The following is a 22,311-nucleotide window of genomic DNA, read 5'->3' as shown; positions in this document are numbered from 1 at the left end:
TGAGATAGCAAATCAATGGAGTATGTGGGTGAAAAGTTCATCATCACAAAGGAACTGTCAGTGGTTCTCTGAGCAGTGGGAACACATCAGAATTACCGAGGCAAGTGAAGTGTCAGAAGCCTTCTTCAGTGATTTTGATGCAGGCGCCTGCCTCATCCCTTTCTCCATTATACCCCAGCCCCCACTGAAAATCACAGCTCTGATTACAATTCCAACTGTCATGTCAATCATCAATCCCCACGGCTTTCCATACAGTCATGCCCCAAATTAATAAAATCATATCCAGAAAGAATACTGAAGTTAAAAAAAAAACCACTCATTTACATTTTCCTCTTTTTAAAATTATCATCTCACACACCATGAGTACTGAAGGAGTTTTCCCATTTAGGGGAGTTACCTGCTCAGCTTTTATCTTCTTAGAATCTTGGAAAAAGAGCCATTTTTTCTTAGGGGTGTTTTTAATTATAGGACCATAGCTATTAATTATCAGGTCAGTTCCTCCCTGTAGATATAAAAGAGGAAAATTTCAGTTTATTACAAGTACACAAAATTTTTAGATGTTAGAGGAAAAATATGATCACAGACATTATTATTTCTTCTTTTACACAGTGGCACACAACAAATATGGGGTATTTGTTAGTGATAAAAAAGATATAATAAGTTTATTCCTAAGAGAGAGATGCTGAAGTATTTGGAGTGAAGTGTAATAATAATCCCAAAATTTATTTTCAAATGACAGGCCAAACAAAAATATATAGCAAGATATACAGAACTATGAAAACATATTGACAATTATTTGTGCATTTATTATTTTTCAAATTTTCCACATGACTGAAAAATTTAAGAAGGATTTAGGCAGATAGAAATGGACTCACAGGGCTTCCCTAGTGGTCTGGTGGCTAAGAATCTGCCTGCCAACGCAGGGGACACAGGTGTGATCCCTGGTCTGGGAAGATCCCACATGCTACAGACCAACTACTGAGCCTATGCTCTAGAGCCTGCGAGCCACAACTCCTGAAGCCTGTGAGCCTTGAGCCTATCTTCTGCTACAAGAAAAGCTACCACGATGAGAAGCTCACACACCACACCAGAGAACAGCCCCTGCTTGCTACAACTAGAGGAAGCCCGCACACAGCAGTGAAGACCCAGAGCAGTCAAAAATAATCAATTTTTTTTAAAATGCTATAAAACTTTTTTAAAAAATGAATCCGCATACCCTCAACAAAATGACGACAGGCAGGGGATCAACTCTTGGGCTAATAATCCAAGGGAAGTCAGAGACCTGGCCTCTACACTGACCTCTGCTTGACTCAGACCCCCAGCTGTGCTCGGCCTCCTTCACTTTAGATTCTGTCTCTTTCCCATGTCTTCCTCCCCTTTTCACGTCTCCTCAGTCCTTTCTCATGTCTAGTTCCAAGTTAATGATAACAGAACAATAGTGTATTTTAGTAGTTTTGTGCTTATTTAAAAGTTTTAGGTTCTGATGTTCTAGATTAGTTTGAAATAAGTTAAACGGCTTACGTTTTTATCAGAAAATGAAAGCTAAATTAAGTTGTAACAAAATAGAAAACAGGAATAGCAAAAATCAATTCACTATCATTTACCCATTGTATGTATCATATATAGCACCGTGATAGCTAGATACATGTAAACTGCATTTGTTAAATTTAATTGTATAAAATTTAATATTGAAACTTCCCAAAATTCTGTTATATTTTTGACATTCTAAATTTTGGGGAAGGGTTGGATAAGAAGAATGCATAACAGGATTTGGCAAACTTTTTCCGTAAAAGGGCAGATAGTAAATGTCCTAGGTTTTGCAGAACACACACGGCCTCTGCTTCATTTTCTCTTCCTCCTTTTTTGTCATCCCCAAACTATCCTTTAAAAATGTAGAAATTATACTTAGCTCAGGATGGGCATACAAAAACAGGCTACGGACTGGCTTGAGCTGGATTACAGTCTGCAGATACTTTATTTATAACATGCTGGTTATCAGAACAATTTAATAATGCACAATATCTATGCTGCAATGTGACTAAAAATAATTTTCAGTTGGTGTTCATAATGCTTATCACTGTACCACTACTACCTGCAGTGGAAAGGACATGAAATGACATCCTCCAATGACATTTCTTTACTGTATCCAACTTCCTAAGGCCATGAAGAGAAGGATCTTGAAACACCTATATAGATACTTCATATTTTTAAAAATGTAATTTACAACTAGAAGATTCTGATGCTCCATTTAGTCCTAAAATCAAATAAACTAAATTTAGAATGGATTAATGAAAAATGTTCCATCCAGTATATCCAGAACAATCCAAATTATAGTAAAAATGGACTGATAACCTTGGTGCCCTTATTTATGACATCTCAGCTCCATATGATCCAAACTAACTGAATTTAGGCTACTTGCTCATTTTTTATTTATCTTTTTCATCTTTTATTCTTTTATCTACCCTATCTTCTTCTCCCCAAATATTGTATGCAAGGAAGAATCTGAATGAAATAGTTTCACATTTCATTATGTGGACTATGGACATAATACATTTAACATAAAATTTTTTGGTAAGATTTTACACATAAAGAGAAGATGAATGGTGGGAAGGATTATGCAGCATAACAGCGTGTCAACTCAGAGTACCTTGGCATCTATGAAGCTATTTGGCATGATCATTGGCATCAAGGACTCTTCATTTTCTATGGCTCCCTCCAGGTTCTTCCCTACTTCATTTCCACTGGCTCGGGAGGCACTGATACGAGGTAACTGCTGAGTTCCATTCTGGGCTGTCTTGGAGGCAGTTGATTTCCTGAAATATTGCATGAAAAGGAAATCTTCTAAGTCCACAAAAAGAGAAAGGCAAATGTACCAAACTTGGTGAAATCTGGGACATTCACAACTTTGCAAACAATGGACTTCCTTAATGCTTGTTTATCAAATATCCTTAGGAATGATTAGATTTTAACTCCAACTCACTGATGCAAACTTTTAAAATGGAAGAAAGTTTCTTATTGTTTTTTGGCTCCAATGTCTGTTTATATAAAATTACTTTTTACAAATACTTAGTAAAAACCTTAATATTTATTTACAAAGTACTATTAATTATTGTTGCTTATTTATAATTTATGTAGAAATTATAAATTTTAAAATCTACATGTTCTCCTTCAGGTCTGCAGACTTTCACACTAACAGAACAATTAATGATGACATATTTATAGCAGCACTTCTGCAAGATCCGGGCATCACTAAAACAATATACAGAAAGATTTCATTAAAAAGTTCTCGGGAAACAAGAAACTTGAACAGTAAAATGAAACACTCTTGTGCATAGTGTGTTGCTATGCACAAGCACCAAAAACATATAGAATAAATTCTGAAAAACCTCTAACAATAGAGAGTCTAGTGATGGAGATTACCTAAAATTGATGTGTATTTGACTTCAGTTTTTTTTAATAGAGAACTTTAAGAAAATAAATGAAGGTAAAAGTCAAAATATAAAAGTATAGAAACAGACAAATTCCCTGAATGCTGAGAATTTAACTGAAGTCAAAATCACAGATAAAACTGCCCGACAAAGAGTTTATAGAGAACTAATCCCCAGCTATTACATTTCTTTTAATCCATGTCTGGAGAATCCCAACCATGTGTCCTGTGGTGGTGAGGGTAGAGCTCTCAAGTGACTCAGACATTTCAGGCTACTTAAATATGAAAATAGTCCAGGCAGTAAGGAATTCTCCAATCAGGAGATACATTAGATTAAGCATATCATTAAAAAAAAAAAAGCCAAAGGATATACTTTGTGTTTCTCAAAATACCAAGGAAATGAAGAAACTAGGTCTTAATTTAAGAATATTTTGTTGGCACAGCAATTTTTTTCAAATGGTGAGAGAATAATCTTCCAAAGTAAGCACATCTCTATATAGCTGCAAGAACTCAAGTAATAAAACTTTCATTTTTAAGTGGGAAAATCCCAGTTCCTCTAATAGGCACTTGATTTTGTTTCTGTGGTTACTATAATTTAAATGTTAATCACCTCAACATCTCTAGCAATGGAAACACACCTGGCTTTACTTCGGTATATCAAGATGAGACCACAGATGAGGATGCAGGTCAAGGCTATGCCAACACCTACAGCAATGCCGGTCATTGATTTTTGGTCCAGATGGTAGTATCCTGAATAAACTAGAAGGGGAAGTACATGTATCAGAATCAATCAAAAAAATAAATGACCCCATATATCATAATTCTTAGATATTAGCTTTTCAATAATTTGTCTTCCTCTCATAGGAAAACTTTTGACAGTATCCATGTCTAAGCAAAAAAGATGTATTACTCTTTTATCAGGGAACTTAAAATTGGCTTATCTTCTCATATTGAAGATTCTAAATATGAGTTCTAGATATTATATCAAACACGAACATCAGTTCAAAATTTATAATGCTAAAAGGCACAGGCAAAGATGTTCATTGATGGGTCAAAGATACCTTTCATATCATATTACCTTAAAAGCAGATCTGTATATTGAAGATAAGTTTTCATTATGTATTTTCATATAGTAGTGCTTCTCAAACTTTAATGTGCATAACAGTCACTAAAGGATATGTTAAAATGCAGATTCTGATTCACGAGGTCTGGGGTAAAGCCCATAGGCAATTCTGCATGTCTGACAAGTTCCTGGGAGATAGTCAGGCTGCTGGTCCCTAGACACTTTGACTAGCAAGGTATCTGAGAAGCACATATGAGCTTTGCCCTCAGCTTTCCCTGATGATAGGGCAGCTACTATGGCTACCTCCTTCCTGAGCTTAAATCTGACTGCCCTGCCTTTCTCTGTCTCTCTCTCTCTCCCCAGTGTTCCCCTCAAGACATACACAGTACTGAATGGCTATCCTCGGAAGAACTAAGTGCCCTTAATCCTGCCCAGTTCAGCTGGCACTTCCTCCATTAAAGCTGTCCCTGCCACACCCCGCATCACCACACAGGCACACCTCCCCAGGGAGGAGGAAAAGGAAGCATCTAGTCCTCTGTCACAGGGGGCCCCAGTTTCCTTCAAAACAGAAGGACGATGCCCTGACTGGAGTGACAATGGCTCTTTAAAGATATTTTTTCCAACTGTTTTCTGGAGAGAAACAACTTTCTCTCTGGAAAGGTTGTTTGTTGTTGGTTTGTGTGTGCGTGTGTGTGTGTGTGTGTGTGTGTGTGTGTGTGTGTGTGTTGAAAACTCTTAATGAGAACCATGCTCTCCTTAACTTGAACACCACAACCACCACTGCTGTTTATTTCCATGGACCTCCCTGGACGCCTACTCCTGTCAGTTCATGGGTGGTATGGTTCATCTGTCTTGGTGGGTGCACAGCTGGAAGGAGAAGTTACTGGGACACAGCAATCTGAAAACTGAGGGAAATTCTGAGGTAAGTGTGTCTCCATGAGGAGTGCAGACAGAGCCCTGCAGCTTCACAGCATGTGAACCTCACGAGCAACAATTCAAGGAGCTGAGTGTGGGTTTAGGGACATGGCCAAGGTAGGAGCAGAAATAAAGCACAGGGGAGCTGGGAAAAAAACTGGTATTTTCTTTTCTTTAGGAAAATCAGTGATTACGGTAGCATACAGACCTTTGGCATCAGCAGAATCTAAACGCTTGGGCCTCTGATTTGACTCAGGCGTTTCCTTTGGAAGAACTGCCAGCTCCACAGAATTTGAAAAGGGTCCTTCTCCTACCTCATTGGATGCAGATATCTTGACAATGTATATATTTCCTGCCACCAGGTTTTCCAGCAGAGCCATGGTTATTGCTCCTATAAATACATCAATTACAAATTAAATAAACTTTATCTTTTATTCATTCCTTCACATATTCATGATCCTTTATTTTTAAAGTATTTTTCTGATTATAAAAGCACCACATTTATTGTAGAACACCTGTAAAATAAAAATACATATAAATAACAATCTCCCATTATTAACATTTTGGTGTATTTGTGTGTGTGTATGTGTGTACCATACACGTGTGAGTACTTATCTACTACACGTATTTTTATATCCTAGAGTTTTCATTTAACACTGTGCCCATATATAATCCTTCTCTGTAATTTTAAGAGTAGCTTGTAAAAGCAGCATATATTTTTGTTTGTAATTTTAAGAGCAGCTTGTAAAAGCAGCACTTTCTTTTACTAAAAAATATAAACAAACATATATATATAATGTTTTACTCTATACAGGTATGGATACAAACAGAATTGAAAACATTTTATTATGGAATATTTCAAACACAAGTAAAGAGAAAATGACACAAAAAACTCAGATTCCACAGTTATAATTAGATTTTTAAAATCCAATGTGAGGGACTTCCCTGGTGGTCCAGTGGTTAAGAATCTGCCTTGCAATGGAGGGGATGTGGGTTCCATCTCTGGTTGGGGAACTAAGATCCCCACATGCCACAGAGCAACTGAGCCACCACAACTGCCGAAGCCTGTCCGCTCTGGAGCCTGAGTTTCACAACTAGAGAGTCCAAGCAGTGCAATGGAAGATACTACATGATGCCACAAAGATCCTGCATGCTGCAGCTAACACTCGGCACAGCCAAAAAAATAAACATCCACTTAAAAAAAAATTCAATGTGAGACTTTGCGTTTATTTATTTTTTTTGCCACACCTGTGGCTTGCTGAATCTTAATTCCATGATTATTGATTGATCTGGGGCCACGGCAGTGAAAGCACTGAGCCCTAACCACTGGACTGCCAGGGAAATGAATGAGAGCTGCCTTTTTGCTTCCTTTATGAAATGTTTAAACCACTTACAGCAACTGTGATAGATGATTCTGTTCTTATTTCTTAAATTAGAAACACAATTATTTCTGAAAGTATGAATATGCTTTTCATCTTCCTCATTATTTTCTCAGATTTCCTGAATATAAACAGGTCAGAAAATGCCAAAGCTATGTAGGAACCTCAGAGGGTTGAAGACCTAGATTAACTAGATTAACCCCAGATTAACTATCAAAATTACCACTAGCAACATGGCTAGCATCTACTTTTCTCCAGAAGTAGTCATCATTTGAATTTATATATAATATTTGGTATTAAAGGGTATCTTCTCTGATGGCATGACTGCCAAGAAGGATTCCTCTCTGGGCACTCCTATTTCTTGAGGGGTCTTTCTGCTCTTGTCCTGCCATGGCATTTAAGTATTTTCTTTCAAAGGGGCTCTCACCTTAGGAACTAGCCCTAATGTTAAGAAAGCAGATATAAGAGAAATTCAGCCAAGAAGCTACTCCTGCAATGCATTGGTGGGTGGATAGTCACAGGGAAACCTAGCTTCCTTCTGGTGCTTTCTTCTCATTTTTTGTGACGCAGGGCACCCTCACAATAGTTTCAGAGAGCTTACAACTGCTGGTAGTCCTCACTCACCACCAGCTCAGAGCTGGCTCCTCTAGTGCACTTGCTACGGTAGTATATTTCATTATGCAAGTGAAATGCGGGTGATCTTAGAGCTGAGGTCATGATTCAGAGGCTGCCTCTGCAGGTCACAGGGAGGGAGGCAGCTGTACCGAGGTGGTTTGTTTTCCTGTGCTCTGGTTTCAACTTGGCCTGAAGAGAGTGTGAGCTACTTGAGCATACAACTGTTGAATAAACAAACCAACCTCTATTTAGAATCAGGAAGAGTCTTTCCACTGTTATGTATTCTTAGGCAGGTGAATTAAAAAGCAACAATGTTTGGGACATGTTACAATTAGCTAGAAGGAAGAATATTTCAATTTCTTCACATATAGACATATAAATAAATTGCTTCCAATTTATCATATCATACATTTAATTTTAGAGAGTGTTTGGCAAAACCAATCACTACCTGAAACTAAAATTCACTTAATTTAAACACTGCAAGCAGATGAGCTGTGTATGTGTGTATGTGTGTGTATGTATGTGTGTACACATGTTCCCCTTTCTTCCACAGAAAGTCTTCCTTATGAGCACAGTCAAAACTAAGTACTAAAGTAATCTGACTGTCCCTGTATTCTTTCAGCAAACAGTCTCTATTCTGGTTGGCATGATTATTTCAATCTCTAGCCTTTTATATGCATCTGAATCTTTAACTGGACTAGGAGCTTCACAAACCAGACAGTGTAACAGGCTCAGCGTTGGATCAATGTTGATCAAATCCTGGCATGTTACCAAATAAGTAATTTGCAACTTGGGACATGTCACTGAACTATACTTTCCTCATGGGGGCAATAATTCCCACCTCATATAATTACTATAAGGATTAAATAAACTACCACAGACAAGTGTCTGACACAAGTGTATATGATCAATGAAAGTAAGTCTTTTTCCTCACCTCTGATATTCCCTCTTTCCTTTCTGGAAGATAGAAAATTTTTTTCACATATCCACAGCTGCAGGTGGCTAACATGATGCTTTGTACACGATAGTTCTCAGTAAATACCAATTGAACTTATATTAGAATATGAGCCATTTGTTATTAAAGGAATGTTCATTTAAAATATAAAAGCAAAGGGTAAGATTTTGTGGATGAAGAAAAGCCCCAGAATGCAATCTCATACCTTTCTCTCTTCTGTCAACACTAAGTGATTTTTTTCAATTCCAGAGTCTTAACATTATCTCCATACTGATGACTTCTAAGTTATATCCCTAGTCCATACCTCTCCTATGAATTTAACCCTCCCTGCTTACCCAGCCTCTCTTACATCTAACAGGCATCTCCAATGTACTATGTTCAAAACTAAACTTGTGATTTCCTCCATCAATTTTGTCTTTTTTTTTTTCTTACACACCACATCAACCTGTGGCAAACTGAGGAGACCATTCTTTCAAATTATGTTCTAATAGCTTCTTACTACCTTCCTTCTTATTATCACTGTGAACTTGCCTGACAATGCAGGAGACATAAAAGATGTGGGTTTGATCCTGGGGTTGGGAAGATCCCCTGGAGGCAGCCATGGCAACCTACTCCAGTATTCTTGCCTGGAGAATCCCATGGAGAGAGGAGCCTGGCGGGCTACAGTCCATAGGGCTGCAAAGAGTCAGACACGACTGAAGGCACTTGGCACGCAAACCCCCACTAACTCTCGCGCGGACACCTGAGTATTAAATGGTCTCCCAATTTCTACTCTTACCTCTCTAGAGTCAATTTTTCAGGTGGGCTGTTAGGAGGCTGACAAAGAAATCCTTTCAAAATGTCAATCATATCAATGTCTTCCATCCCTCTTAGAAAAAGTCTATGGTCCACAAAGTCTGGCCTACAAGATCTCTTGGCTACCTCCCCATCTCATTTCCCACTTCCTATGCTTCCCTTCACTCTAGCCTCCCTGGCCTCCTTGTTGTTCCTCGAAAATGTCAAGCACACTTCTATTTCAGGGTCTCTGCACTTCCCCCAGATAACCATATGGCTCTGCTCAGATGCCATTTCTTTCAAAAGAACTTAGTTCACCAACTCCATCACTTTGTTCTTTCCCCTACTGTAGCTTTCTTCATAGCACTTATGACACTACCTGAACATATCTGTTTGTTATCTGACATGTAAGCTCTAATGAGAAAGGGACACTGTTCTGTTCATTGTGGTGCTGCCAGTGCCTAGAAAAGAGCCTGACACATAGCAATCCCTCAATATTTAACAAATCAATAGGTTCTTACTATCAGTAGTCCTATTTATTCAGTAAATATTAAGTTAGATGAACTCCTTTACTGAAGGAAAGGAATTCTTCTTAATAGGAAATAGTGCATAATGTTTCTCAAACTTACTTAGTTATGGAACTTTGTTTTTGGAAGCAAGGTATCTTTAACATCTTGGGAAACTAATCTATGAAAAAACTGCTGTAGTAGATAGTAGAGAATGATTTCTTACAGTGCCTTGTAGATTTTAAAATAATTGAGTACTTTGCGCTCATCTACCGCATATCAGGAAGGTAAAGGCTATCATTTCTGACCCACTTTAAATTACACACAAGCATACTTTCACACTGCATTTTTTCTAAACCATTTTACCATGTCCCATTTTAGCCACAAATATATGGTCACCAGAAACATTTTTAAAATGTTTGACTAATGAAAAAAAACTTGTTCTACTTGGTAATAAATATGTGAATTACACATAAATGTGTAAAAACATAATATGTGTAAGATGATTAACAGGTATATATGAAAGAGATACAAATATTCTTCCCTTTTCCCCCCATATTTTTCTACACCATTACCTTTTTCCAAAGTTGCTATAATTAGGTACTAAAGACTACTTTACTTTCTTTTTCTGTAAATGCCATGTTATGTTCTTTGCTTTTTGTTTAGAAGTGGGTAACTCAAACTCTTTGTATTTTTCTCTCTGAAAAAAAAAACTCAATTACATTTTACTTATATTGTTTTTTGTTCACTACAAATTACTAGCATTAGCTATGAAAAAGGTTCCCCACATTTAACAAAAAAGTTTTTCACTGATAACGTTTCTTAAAATTACAGAAGCAGTATAATGGCAAAAATGGATTCTCTCCTCTCCATGCACTATTTTATAGTTAGAAGAAGTAAAAACCTCCAATTACAATCCATTGATGGTTATTGGGCCATCAGTGAGGCAAAAAATACTGCTTTCTGAGCCTTGTCTGAAACTGACAAATGAATGCAATAAAAAGTACCAAAACAAAATACTGTTTCTTTTCAGGTAGGTACACACGAAAAGGTAAAGGAAGTATGTGCTCATGAGATTAAAATTATTCTATTAGTACTGACAAATAACACTCATTACATCAAGTTAGTCACCTGGACAAATGTGTCAAGAGATCATTTTGGAATTAATTTATGAAACCTGAATTATGTATTTTAAGAATATGGTAGCCAGCTGTAGGATGAAGAGTCCTGCACAAATTATGCCTCTATCTCTCCATACCTGTGGGCAGTCTCTACCCACACTAAGCTAAGTATGGACTTGCCTGACAGTGGGATGTTAGCAAATGTGAATTAGACAGAGGTCTGATTCTTTGTATGTCCAGCGTCCTACTCCCTCTCTCCCTGATTTTGGAAATCTCTTCATGTTTTTTATACTACCCACACTCTGTTGAAACTCTGAGATGGTTAGAGCCTCATGAGTGACCTCAGGAGAGACCAACACAAGAACTGCCCAGCTGATCCCAGTCTAAACTGCTGACTCCCAGAGTATGAGAAAATAAAATGGCTCAATTTTAGAGTGGTGTGCTATTTAGCAACAGATAATGAATAAAATACAAAACTATATTGCTAGCAGGTACTTATTACTTTCCAGGCTGTTCAGTAACTAGGAAATCATTACTTATTGGGGCACGTGCTTAGTGAAAACTATGAATATACAACTACTAGCTACAGTTACCATTTATATATTTTACAGTTACAAAAAGTGTTATATATTAATTAATCTACATAAGTGATATTAAAGTATATTCTCTTAATTGGGTAACTATTCCCCTTAAAAGGTAAAATGTATGTGGAAATACTTGGCACTGTAAAGTGTTAGACTGCCAACAAGTTTCCTTCTCAAAACCCATCTTAAGCTTTTAATTGCTTGGAAAACTTCTTTTCCTAGCATGCATGTCTGAATTAAGAAAGTATCAAAATCAACTATGAGTGAGTGAAAGTTGCTCAGTCGTGTCAGACTCTTTGCAATTCCATGGATACACAGTCCATGGGATTCTCCAGGCAAGAATACTGGAGTGGGTAGCTGTTCCCTGATCCAAGGGATCTTCCCAACTCAGGGATCAAATCCAAGTCTCCCACATTGCAGGCAGATTCTTTACCAGCTGAGCTATATTTTAATTTAAAAAATTTTAAGTATCAAAATAATAAAATTATAATATTTATGTGATGACCCATCTAAAAACCGTATATGGAACTTGTCCAAATGAAAAATTTAAAATGGACATACTATAACAGCATGAAATAAGAATACTGAGTTCTAGGATTCATTTTTTTTCTCAGGCAAAATACAGTTGGTATTAAAAAATTTAAATTCAATGTTCCTAAACCTTAGTCAACTTTTCCCTGTACTTAAGTAGACACTGTCTGATATTCATATGGGTGAATTTATTCACATGTGCACCATTTTAGTAGTTGTACAAAGGTCCACTCCATTAAATCAGGTCTTCTACCATTGTTTACTACTCTAGTGTAAGACACACAACCACAGGAAATACAGTAGTTATCTGTAACAATTCTTTCTTTCTTACCTTCTCTCTCCCTCTATAGCTACCAAGTTCTGTTAATTTTACCTCCTTGGTGTCTTCCAACCTCCCTTTCCTTTCCATCTCAATCCTCACCACCTAATCCAGGCTTCTCTCTTTCCTGGACCACAACAATCATTTTCTAGTCTGCTTGTATTACTCTTAGCCCTACTTCTCCTCTACCAAACCTATTCTATTCACAAAACTCAGAGTGAGCTTTCTGAAGCATGAATTGTTCATGCTTAAAGTATGTCAATGGCTTCCCAATGTCCCCAGAATAAAACCAAAATCTTTAGTCATTTGTTACTGCATAAATATAAATTCAAAATGAACTCGAGATCCCTCTTTCCCTTTGTTTCTGTATCATTAATAGTCTTACTTCTCATGCCCTTTGGTAAATTCTGGTCATACTTACCTTCTCGATGGAGGACCTGCCACTCCCCTGCAATCCAGGCCTTCCTGGATGCGTACAAGATAGTATAGCGTGTCACAACTGTCTCTGGCCCATCAGGAGGTCTCCATGAAACCAGAGCAGTGTCGTCCTCTATCAACGTCACTTTCACTCCAACTGGTGGGCCTGCTGGTGCTGTTTGCACATGCAGAAAATATTGTATTATTAGGAGAGAATGGTCACTAAGTTACTCAAATACCTGGATAGGTACAGATGAGAGTTAGAAACACTAGCAGCTGCTATAAAAACATCTCAAAATCACAGCTTGCACAGACCATTAGTGATACATCAAAATATGATGTTTCTCTTCTTTACCACAAGGCTAATTTTATTTTTGTTTAAGGCATTAAAAAGAATATAAAGGAGGTGGTAGATTTCTAGATGAGGAACTGCTGAGTCAAAAGTTGTCAGCATTTTTAGGGCTATTCATACTGTTTTGCCACACTGACAACTAGAAAGGTTTACAGTTCTACCAGTGTACCACATTACTTACCCTTTTAGGTACTGAATCTAAACTACACTTACTACTAAAATTCATATACTGTATACTTAACCTGATCTAGGAAGCCACTCAAGAAAATACTTCTGAGACTGAAATACTCAGTTATTCTCCAAACGCTGTGAATCAGTGAATTTATAGAACAGACTTTAGACTAACACCTTATATCTACAAAAGGTAGGGAAGTCTTGGGATTTCAGCTGATCCCTTGTTCACTATGAGATAAAGGTGTAAAGAGCTGGATTTGAGCACCATGTCACATATGGAATATTGTCAAAACCATAGCAAAACAGTCCAATGCTCACTTAAATAAATATCCGTTGTTTTCTCTCAACATCATTTAAAAAAGAGCTGCAACAGTTCTTGGAGATCATCTGCACATTCACCCTCATTCTAGAGAAAAGGAAGAGCACAGAGAGATACACCATGTTCTTCGATTGGAAGAATCAATATTGTGAAAATGATAATAGTGCCCAAAGCAATCTACAGATTCAACATAATCCCTATTAAATTACCAATGGCAATTTTCAAAGAATTAGAACAAAAATTTATACAATTTGTATGGAAACAAAAGATTCCAAACAGCCAAAGCAATCTTGAGAAAGAAAAATAGAACTGGAGGAATCAGGCTCCCTGACTTCAGACTATACTACAAAGGTACAGTAATCAAGACAGTATGGTGCTGGCACAAAGACAGAAATATAGATCAGTGGAACAGGATAGAAAACCTGGAAATAAATCCATGCTCCAATGGTCAATTAATTTATGACAAAGGAGGCAAGACAACAAATTCTTGAAAAGATAGTCTCTTCAATGAATGGTGCTGGGAAAACTGGACTACAGGTAAAAAATGAAATTAGACAATTCTTTAACGCCATACACAAAAATATGCTCAAAATTAATTAAAGACAGAAATGTGAGACCAGACACTGTAAAACTCTTAGAGGAAAACATAGGCAGAACAGTCTCTGACATAAATCACAGCAGTATGTTTTTCAATCTGTCTCCCAGAATAATGGAAATAAGTACAAAAATAAACAAATGGGACCTACTTAAACTCAAAAGTTTTTGCATAGCAAAGGAAACAATAAGTAAACCAAAACACAGCCCACAGACTAGGAGAAAATATTTGCAAATAATGTCACTGACAGGGATTAGTTTCCAAAGTTTATAAACAGCTCATGATGCTTAACATCATCAAAACAAACAACCCAATTAACGAATAGGCAGAAGACTTAAATAAACATCTCTCCAAAGAAGACATACAGGTAGCCAAGAGGCACATGAAAAGATGTTCAACAGTGTTAATTATTAGAGAAATGCAAATCAAAACTACAATGAGATATCATCTCACACCAGTCAGAATGGCTATTATCAAAAAATCCACAGACGATAAATGCCAGAGAGAATATGGAGAAAAGGGAACATTTCTACACTGCTGTTGGGAATGTAAGTTGGTACAGCCACTATGTAGAACAGTATGGACGTTCCTTAAAAAACTGAAAACAGAGCTACCATATGACCCTGCAATCCCACTCCTGGGGATATACCCGGAGGAAAACATGATCTGAAAGGATACATGCACTCCAATGTTTACTGTAGTACTGTTTACAATAGTCGAGACATGGAAGCAACCTAAACGTGCACTGACAGAGGAAAGGATAAAGATGGTGTGGTACATGTATACAATGGAATGTTACTCAGCCATTAAAAAGAATGAAATAAGGGCATTTGCAGCAACATGGATGGACCTAGAGAGTGTCATACAGAGTGAAGTCAGTCAGACAGAGAAAGAGAAATATCATATGACATCCCTTACATGTGAAATCTAAAAAGAAATGATACAAATGAACTTACTTACAGAACAGAAAGAGATTCACAGGCTTAGAGAATGAACTTGTGGTTGCTGGGGGGGAAGGATGGGAGAATTAGGATAGGAAAATTAGGGCATTTGGGTTATTTACACTGCTAAAGTTAAAATGGATAACCAACAAGGACCTACTGTATAGTACATGGAATTCTGTTCAATGTTATGCAGCAGCCTAGATGGGAGGGGAGTTTGGAGGGGAATGTATATATGTATGTGTATGTTTGAATCCCTTTGCTGTTCACCTGAAACTATCACAACATTGTTTGTTAATCAGTTTTACCCCAATACAAACCAAAAAGTTAAAATTTAAAAAAAAGAGTATGCTACTGGCACAAAAATAGAAATACAGATCAATGGAACAGGATAGAAACTTGAGAGATAAACCCTATGGTTACCTAGGAGCATGGGTTTATCTCTCAACTTTCTATCCTGTTCCATGACAAAGGACGCAAGTATATACAATGGAGAAAAGGCAGTCTCTTAAATAAGTGGTGCTGGGAAAACTGAACAGGTACATGTAAAAGAATGAAATTAGAACACTCCCTAACACCATACACAAAAATAAATTCAAAATGGATTAAAGACCTAAATATATGTCCAGACACTATAAAACTCTTAGAAGAAAACATAGGGACTTCCCTGGTGGTTCAGTGACTAAGACTCTATTCTCCCAAAGCAGGGGGCCTGAGTTCAATCCCTAGTGGGGTAAACTGGATCCCACATGCCACAACTAAGACCCCAGCACAGTCAAATAAATAAAAATAATATTAAGAAAACACAGGCAGAACACTGACATAAATCACAGAAAGATCTCTTTTGACCTGCTTCTATAGAGTAACAAGAATAAAAACAAAAATAAACAAATGGGACCTAATTAAAAAAAGCTTTTCCACAACAAAGGAAATAGTAAGATGAAAAGACAACTCAGAATGAGAGAAAATATTTGCTAATGAAGGAACTGACAAGAGATTAATCTCCAAAATATATAAACAGCTCATGCAACTCAATATCAAAACAGACAACCCAATCAAAAAATGAGCAAAGACCTAAACAGACATTTCTCCAAAGAAGATATACAGATGGCCAACAAACACATGAAAAGATGCTCAACATTACTGATTATTAGAGAAATGCAAGTCAAAACTACAATGAGATATCACTTTATACCAGTCAGAATGGCCATGATCAAAAAATCTACAAACAATAAATGCTGGAGAGGGTATGGAGAAAAGGTAACCCTCTTACACTGTTGGTAGTAAATGTAAACGATACAGCAACTATGGAGAACAGTATGGAGGTTCCTTAAAAAAACTAAAAACAGAACTACCATATAACCCAGTAATCTCACCCTTGGACTTATATGCAGAGAAAATCATAATTCAAAAAAAATACATGCACCCCAATGTTCACTGTAACACTACTTACATAGCCAGGACATGGAAGCAATCTAAATGTCCATTGACAGAAGAATGGTACATATATACAATGTGGTACATATATACAATGGAATATTACTCAGAGATAAAGAGGAATTAAATTGTGCCATTTGCAGAGATGTGGATGGACCTAAAGACTGTCATACAGTGTGAAGTAAATCAGAAAAACAAATATCATATAACATTGCTTATATGTGAAATCTAGAAAAAGAAAACAGATAAACTTGTTTGCAAAGCAGAAATAAAGACAAAAATGTAGAGTCAAATGTACGGATAACAAGCAGTAAGAGGGGGTAGGATGAATTGGGAGACTTGGACTGACATATATGTGCTAACTATGTATCAAATAGATAATTAATAAGATTCTACTGTGTAGCACAGGGAACTCTACTCAGTGCTCTGTGGCGACCTAAACAGGAAGGAAATCCAAAGAGGGGATGTATGTGTATGTAGAGCTGATTCATTTTGCTGTACAATAGGAACTAACACAACATTGTAAAGCAACTATATTCCAAAAAAAGTTAACATTTTTTAAAAAAAAGGAAATGCTGGGACTTCCTTGGTGATCCAGTGGTTAAGAATCCACTTTGCAATGCAGGAGATGTGGGTTAGATTCCTGGTCAGGGAACTAAGATCCCACATGTCGCAGAGCAACTAAGCCCATATGCCCAAACTAAAGAGCCTGCGAGTTCTGGCTCCCACACCACAACTAGAGAGCCCATGCACTGCAACGAAAGAGCCTGCATGCTTCAACTGAGACTCAATGCAGCCAAATAAATAAATACTAATTTAAAAGAATTTTTTTTCCAGAAAAAGGAAATGCAGGTTTAGAGACATGAAATATTTTAACAAGTGCTATAGGTAAGCTACAGAATTGGTGCTCAATCAGGTATCATGTATACTGTACTATGCACAGCATCAAGCTACTGCTCACATTAGGTTCTAATGTGGCTTCCTAATATCATTAAATTGAAGAAGGAAATGGCAACCCACTTCAGTATTCTTGCCTGGGAAATCCCATGGACAGAAGAGCCTGGCAGGCTACAGTCCATGGGTTCCCAAGAGTTGGACATGACTTAGCAACTAAACAACAACATCATTACATAATTTACTTACTTCCATTTTAAATTGGCTGGGTGCAGCCTTGTACAGTATACTTGTTCTTAGAAAATGCACAACCCCCTAAAATGACCCTAAATTTAAGTCCACTTGCTTGTGCAACGCATTGAGAGGAAAAAATGTTTTTACTATAATAAAGGAAAAGAAACTACCAACACAAATATATACAGGTAGACTTCTTCAAAGTGAGACACACACACACATCAAATATGTAGGTAAAACCCACAAGGACTTGCTTTCTTTACCTTCCGGAAGTGTAGAGTGGTAGACAACGGGGCTCCAGGGGCTGGAAAGTTGATCCACATGCAGTCGAACAGCAAATTCATATTTGGTGTTTGGTTCTAGACCTTGAACCAACATGTGAGTTTCTGATCTATAATAAGTAGTAATAAAATTGTTAGTACACTGTTTCTAAAAGATTGCATTTCCAATCAATATAGGTTATTATTATTATTTATTACCTCTTCATTTTCTTTAAAAATATTTAGGAATCTAATTTGACTATTAAGAGGCTATATTTGATATTATAGAAATAAGCCTAAAAGAAGCCTCTCCAAGAGGAAACTAGGAAATTAAGAGTATAAATATGTCCCAAATCAAAGGGATTTCCTCTGAAATACTGGAAGTCAAATCATTCCTTTAAAGCATTTTATGGGCTTCTAACTATAACCTAGCAAACAGAATAACTAGGTTTATTTTTCGGTGTAATCTGAAAATTGTCTTGTTTCTTTCTTTAAAAATACTAAGTTTAGCTGATTGAAGGTCATTAATATTGATAGTTTCTTGCCTAATCTTACTGTGTGAGTCTAGGGGAAAAAAAAATCATTTTTGAAAATTCAATTTCAAAAAATGCGGTTCTCAGAATTGAATATATAAAGATGCAAAATCTCCCACCACTGTATACAGAAAATAGGTCCTGAGACAAATGCTTACAGCTGAAGCTCAAGCTGGCTCAAGATGGTAAAGAAGGAAGTGTGAGTGGGGAGGAGAGCAAAGAAAACAACCATTAATAGAAGTTACATACGTTTGAAGGTACAGAACCAAAGAAGCATTCTGCAGGCCAACAGGGTTACAGCGGATGGTGTAGTTAATCATCTGTGCAGTGGTGAATGCAGGCCTCCTCCAATGCAGAAAGATGGAAGATGAGGTGTTAGCCTTTGCATAGAGATGGTGGGGTGGTGGTGGAGGAGGAACCATACGATCACGAACAGCTATTGAAAAAGACAATGTTACTTTACCACATGGCGTAATATTTAATACAGAAAGTAGTAAAATGGAGAAATCATAACACCCCACCCTTTAGGTCTTTATTCCATCAGAGGTTCACAGTGGTCCAGAGATACATCGTCCAGACCTGAGCGACTCTTCCATGAAGTTAGATAAAGAATCAAACATTATCAATACGTAAAATACAAAACAGAAGCTCAGAGGAGTCCAGCTACCAGCTAAGGATATTCAGAAAGCCAGCAGTAGACTTAAAAACTAGGCTGACATCCTCTTTAGTAGCAATAAAACCAAACAGCTTTCAGTAGCAATAAAACTGAACAGCAACTGGAAGGAAACAATTAGCCTCAAGGTTAAAGGGGATAAAAGAAAATATATGTAGGTATTCAGGGTTATTTTCCCAGTTTAATTTCTAATGATCTCTTGCATGCAAAACTAAAACAGGTTCTTATGATTAAACAAGTCTCAAATATTTACTGAGTATGTATATGGTTCAAAATACTATGTTAAGTATCCTGGAAGATACAAAAGTAAAAAAACCATCAAGGTATCCAAGTAGTAAAGAGACTTAAATTTAAAGAAAGAAGAGGAGAAAAAAAAGAGTATGAGTCTGCACAGTGAAACAAGCTACTGTAGCTCTTACTTACACACACATCCTGGTGTACTAACTGTCTGATCCGCCTGGTAGCCATCTTCCATGTTGTTGTAAGCCAGCAGTCTCACATGATACTTTCTTCTCGGGTCTATGAAGAAACCAACAGGTAATAAATAGGTCCAGCTTTCTAGATGGGAACAAGGGTTCTACAGATTTTCTAGATTTTGGTTTTAAAATCTTCTGAATGCATAAAAGCTTTAAGTAAAATAAAAATTTTCTCTCTCCTTGTCCTACACAATGACTCAGCAATTCACCTTTGCTATTGTGACTAGACCGTCACAATAATACCAACTAACAAAATTTTACTTTATTTAACCTTACTTCAAACAAAAACATTACCATCACTGTTCTCTTCCTTCCTCAACTGACCAGACATAGATTCTTGATTTTAAAAGCCTTGGGCTGACTGATGGATTCCTTACAAGTGGTTATGCTGCATAGTTTTCTCTTTAGTTATTGGATGGTAGTTAAGCATGGAAATCAAACTGAGATTATTTTCCCCCTAAGAATTGCAGTCGTCATTCTTTATAGTACCTTTGAAAATGCTTATAACCACGTGTTAACTTTATTTCACCCTATGCCCTTCCCTCACACTCACATTTCAGTTGAGAGCTAAATTTATCAAGAAAGATGAGTTGGAGCTCCCTCTACTGGAGATCATTAACTATCACAATACAGACACTAAAAGTCTACTCTATACATATTAAAACAAAATTTTTTTTCAGGTCTTTGAGGAATTAAGTGGTTACAAATTTTTAAAAATATACTCTAGGAGATATTTATGAAGCTTAATGATATAAATACATTTAAATGTTAGTGTTTATGATAACACCTATAGAATAATACTTGCTTAAGGTAAAAATATTCAGAAATAATGTAATTCTTTCTTCCCCCCATCTTCATTGAGGTATAGTTGACAAATAAAACTTGTATATTATATATATTTAAAGTATATAACCTTGATGTTTGATAAGGGTATACATTGTGAAATGATCACTATAATCAAGTAAATTAACAGATAGACCCATTACTTCACTATTAAACCATTTGTGTGTGTGTCTGTGTGTATATATGTGGTGAAAACATTTAAGATTTATACTCTCAGTAAATTTCAAGTATACAATACATCATTGAGAACTACAATCACCATGCTATACATCAGACCTCCAGAACTTACTCATTCTGCATAACTGAAACTCTACCCATCTCCCCATTTTCCCCACCCCTGGTAACCACCATTCCACTTTCTGCTTCTGAGAGTTTAAGTATTTTAGATTTCATATATAAATGAGATCATGTCATATTTGTCTTTCTGGCTTATTTCATTTAGCATAATGTCTTCTATTTCATTTAAGTTGTGAAAATGGTAAGATTTCTTTCTTTTTAAAAGCTGAATAATACTCCATTGTATATGTGTGTGTGTGTGTGAGTGTGTGTGTGAGTATGTGTGTGTGTGTATGCCCCATTTTCTTTTTCTATTTACCTGCTAACAGGCATTCAGGTTTTCACAGCTTGTCTACTGTGACTAATGCTGCAAAGAACACGAGGATGTTGATAACTCTTTGAGATACTGATCTCATTTCCTTTTGATATATACCCAAAAAAGGGATTGCTGAGTCATATGGTAAGTCTATTTCTAATGTATTTCTACATTATAATTCTCTAAGTAATAATAACACATATAAATAAATCCACAAGGATTTCACAAAGGAAAACAACCATCCTTAACAGATATATCAAACGCAAAAAAAACCCCTTAGAATAATATAATAAAAATAATTCTAGACTGAATTCAAACATTTAAAATCCAAAAACAAGATGCGAAGTTTACTAAATTCTCCAATGTAATTTAAAACTTTGTATAAATATTTTTGAAATGGATGCATTTTAACATTTACTATTAAACGCATGAAAAGGATGTCCTAAAATATAAAATTTTTATTTCTGTTCTGACAAAATTACACAAGAAAAATTTATACAACTTAGAACATTTCTGTACTTTCTAGACAGAAAGGTAAGAAGACTAACATTTGACCATCCTATAGAAAATATCTTTTAAACAAAACACTATAAGACATATGTTATTCCCATTTTATAAACCGTCATACAAAAGTGTTAAGTAGCATGTCCAATGTCACACAAAGCTGAACCAAGAACTTGTAGATGTTTCTATGACAAAAATACAGGGCATTTAAATTTACACAAATACACGTGCCTTTGTCACAGTAAGTATGTCTTCTGATAATGCATTTTAAAACAGAAATTTTCAAATTTTATAAGATAATTATCAGAAAACATAAACTTTTCCTCACTGAAATGATCTCTAATATTCAGCACTGGAATTCTAAGATTCAAAAGGCTTCTGTTCAGATCAATGGCTACTTAATTTGAATCTGGTTTCTTCTTTCTTTCTTCCTATTGCTGTATTCATTAGTCAACTGAATCCAGAGCTCCACATTACAAATTCCCCCTGTGAATGGGTACAAACGCAACTCAACCTACTCTCTGCAGAAGATCTTCAAACATATTGCTTTATCCTGTCTCTATACTATTCGAAGAGTACCTTTAGGACAGCCTCCTGAGTGTGATGTGTTATGCCAGGAGTTACAAGACACAGAAAAGAAAGGATGAGACAGTATTTGACGAACGCAACTCACATTCTCCTGGAGCCAGACACAGATACAGCTAACCCACCTAGAAAGCTGATTTTGTTGAGGGTTATGAGTAGAGGTAGAGAGATTAAGCTTTTTTCCACTGTGCAGTCAACCAACACTTCATAAACACCTCTCCGGAATGGTTACTTATTTTTAGCCCTAAAATTGATTCTTCATTTTCCTTTTAAAAAAGTGAGCCGCTTACCCC

At 36.5% G+C, this 22,311-nt stretch overlaps 1 protein-coding gene across 1 annotated transcript in view; it reads right to left on the bottom strand.

Annotated features, from left to right (window-relative positions):
• The window catches only part of PRTG (protogenin), a 148,763-nt gene that overhangs the window by 8,724 nt on the left and 117,728 nt on the right, over positions 1–22,311 (bottom strand). The window contains exons 12-19 of the mRNA XM_065940456.1: positions 19,442–19,537; positions 18,595–18,781; positions 17,816–17,943; positions 12,611–12,781; positions 5,614–5,796; positions 4,066–4,186; positions 2,648–2,813; positions 398–502 (exon numbers count right to left, since the gene is read on the bottom strand). Coding sequence (XP_065796528.1) covers positions 398–502; positions 2,648–2,813; positions 4,066–4,186; positions 5,614–5,796; positions 12,611–12,781; positions 17,816–17,943; positions 18,595–18,781; positions 19,442–19,537 — 1,157 coding nt within the window. The remainder of the gene's footprint in view (positions 1–397; positions 503–2,647; positions 2,814–4,065; positions 4,187–5,613; positions 5,797–12,610; positions 12,782–17,815; positions 17,944–18,594; positions 18,782–19,441; positions 19,538–22,311) is intronic.

This window comes from Muntiacus reevesi, chromosome 7 (assembly GCF_963930625.1).
Source record: "Muntiacus reevesi chromosome 7, mMunRee1.1, whole genome shotgun sequence".
In the NCBI taxonomy this organism is placed as follows: Eukaryota; Metazoa; Chordata; class Mammalia; order Artiodactyla; family Cervidae; genus Muntiacus; species Muntiacus reevesi.
The sequence above is the reverse complement of the archived record's forward strand: the minus strand, read 5'-3'. Positions and strand labels throughout refer to the sequence as shown.